This window comes from Acartia tonsa, chromosome 15 (assembly GCF_053477335.1).
Source record: "Acartia tonsa isolate MP-2025a chromosome 15, ASM5347733v1, whole genome shotgun sequence".
NCBI lineage: Eukaryota > Metazoa > Arthropoda > Copepoda > Calanoida > Acartiidae > Acartia > Acartia tonsa.
In genome coordinates this window covers 16922580-16925549 of record NC_137274.1, presented here as the reverse complement: position 1 = coordinate 16925549, position 2970 = coordinate 16922580, and the positions used below count along the sequence as shown (strand labels likewise).

The 2970-nt window shown below is 32.0% G+C and overlaps 1 protein-coding gene across 1 annotated transcript in view; it reads right to left on the bottom strand.

Annotated features, from left to right (window-relative positions):
* Nucleotides 1–2743, bottom strand: part of LOC145306957 (uncharacterized) — a 21893-nt gene extending 19150 nt beyond the window's left edge. The window contains exons 1-3 of the mRNA XM_080149298.1: nt 2620–2743; nt 2317–2415; nt 1595–1693 (exon numbers count right to left, since the gene is read on the bottom strand). Coding sequence (XP_080005424.1) covers nt 1595–1693; nt 2317–2415; nt 2620–2743 — 322 coding nt within the window. The remainder of the gene's footprint in view (nt 1–1594; nt 1694–2316; nt 2416–2619) is intronic.
* Between the last annotated feature and the right edge of the window lie 227 nt (nt 2744–2970).

The following is a 2970-nucleotide window of genomic DNA, read 5'->3' as shown; positions in this document are numbered from 1 at the left end:
TATCACGCTTTTGGGTGGGGTGTGTACAGTTTTGGTCAAAAACTAACAAAAAATGACCCAATTCATGTCCAAGCAATGACAATGAGAAAACACTATTGAATTTTGATTTCTACTCACCTCTTCTGAGCACTACAGCTTGAGTCCTAGCCCTTGTGGACAATTTTTCCTTACATGGAGAGTGCATATTTTATTACAAATTTTTACAGTTTTGTCTTTTTAAAAAAAATAATTAATTGTCTAAAGTACTTGAAATCATACAGATAGACCCCATAATGTTCAAAGTTTTTGATGGGGCATATAAAGACTTTTCTATAGAAGCCTTAACCAGATTTCTAATTCAATACTTGCCAATTTGGCATCAATAAGACAGACATTGAGACATGACGCCTCTGTCTTTAAAAAAAGAACATGCCGTCTTAAGTGCTTAAAATCTTGTAGATAGACCCCATAATGTTTAGAATTTTTGATGTGGCATGTCAAGATCTTTCTATAGACACCTTAACTAGGTTTCTAACACAATCTTAGCCATTTTGGCATCAAAAAGAAAGATCTGTCAAACATCAAGGACTAGAGAGACCCATAATATCTCAATGTTTGATGGGTCTGGCTTTCCATGCCAAATCGGCTAGGATTGAGTTAGAAACCTGGTTATGGTGTCTATAGAAAGGTCTTTACCTGCTCCATCAAAAACTCAGAACATTATAGGGTCTATCTATAAGATTTATAGTATTTAAGACGATTTGTTGATTTTTAATCTCCATTTAAGGAAAAATTCTCCACAAGGGCTAGGACTTGAGCTGTAGTGCTCAGGAGAGGTAAGTAGAAATCAAAATCAATAATATTTTCTAATTGTCATTGCTTAGACAGATAGATAGATAGATAAATATATATATCTATCCATCTATCTATCTATATATATTAGGGTGGGACAATTTTTGAGTTTCACATTAGTAGACATTGGCAAGAGTTACTGGGCCAGTATAAAAACCTGTGAAACCTGAAAGAGTTTTTTAATCCAAAAACAACGGGCGCGCGGGGGGTATAAAATGTGCCCGCCCCCCTGTAAAACCAAAAATTGAAATTCCTTCAAACACAGGCATGTTGAATATCAAAATGACCGCATTGAAATGCTGATTACTTTACAGATCTGAAAACCGTTTTGAAAAATATTGATTCAGTCTGAAATTATTTTCAAATAACCTACCAAAATGAACAACTTTGAACAAATCAGCTGTTTTTAGGTACTGAATGAGATCTTATTCGAACTAGGAGGAATATTTTTCAAAACGGTTTTCAGATTCTTAATCAGCATTTCAATGCGGTCATTTTGATATGCAACATGCCTGTATTTGAAGGAATTTAAATTTTTGGTTTTATAAGGGGGTGGGCACTTTTTATACCCCCGCGCGCCGGCAGCCATAAGAGCCAAGTCACTTTTGAAACTTTAATGGGGCTTATCACACATATACATGACTTCAACAACTTATGATAACAGTAAAATCTAAAAAAAAGGGGGAAATGGGCCCACCCTAATATATATATATCTGTCTATTATTAAACATATCTAAAGACACTACTAAATAATAAAACTTACCATAACTATTTGTTTCTTTAAGATCAGCACCTTTCTCCACTAAATATTGTACCACAGGGAGATATCCTTTATATGAAGCAACCAACAATGGTGTCTCACCTGAATATAATCATAATCATTATCATTTATGTTTCAATATTTATCCTACCTTCTATCTTTATTAATCTATCTATCTACCTATATATCAATCTATCTATCAATCTATCTATCTATCTATCTATGTGTCTTTTTATCTATGTATCTATATATCTATCTATCTATCTATCTATCTATCTATCTCTTTATCTATCTATCTATCTATCTATCTATCTATCTATCTATCTATCTATCTATCTATCTATCTATCTATCTATCTATCTATCTATCTATCTATCTATCTATCTATCTATTTCTTCCTATAGACACTACTAAATAATAAAACTTACCCTTATTATTGCTTTCTTTAAGATTAGCACCTTTCTCCACTAAATATTGTACCACAGGGAGATGTCCTCTTAGTGAGGCAAGTAACAATGGTGTAGCACCTGAATATAATTATTATCATTATCATTTATCTACCTATCTATCTATCTACCTAACTATTTATCTATCTATCTATCTATCTATCTATCTATCTATCTATCTATTTATCTATCTATCTATCTATCTATCTATCTATCTATCTATCTAACTATTTATCTATCTATTAATTCCTATAGACACTACTAAATAATAAAACTAACCATTATTATCTCTTTCTTTAAGATCAGCGCCTTTCTCCACAAAATATTGTACCACAGGGAGATGTCCTCCTTCTGAGGCAGCCAACAATGGTGTATAACCTGAATATGATTTTAATCATTACCATTTATGTTTCAATATTTATTAGCCTGTACATTTATTTTTCATCATTCATTAAATCTGTTTATTTTTCTAACAATCTCTTGTTATTTATTCTACTTTTTATTGTTTCTAATAAGTTGATGCAAGTTATAGATTAAAATGACCTTTCATGTTTTGGTTCTTTATTTTTTTATTCACTTTACCTTTTTCCTCATGTTTATATTTGATGAGAGAAGGATCTTGTGTCAATAGTTGAGTAACTCCATTTAAATCCCCTCTGTAGCACAAGACCAGAAATATATATTTTTCATCTTCACTGGTAGTCATTTCTTTAAAAAAGTTGTTTTTCTAATTTGATAACAAAAAATCTTGATATTACTTAAAGCCATAAATTTCTGTACTAAATTAACATTATTTTGTATCATATAGTATACTTGTAAAATTTAAGAGTCCAAGATTTTTATCTATGGGGGGGGGGGATACATCCTCTAGCCCTCCCTCACCCCTTGGACGCCCTAGAACCTAGGAGTTTGTCCCAATCTGAAGGTCAATTC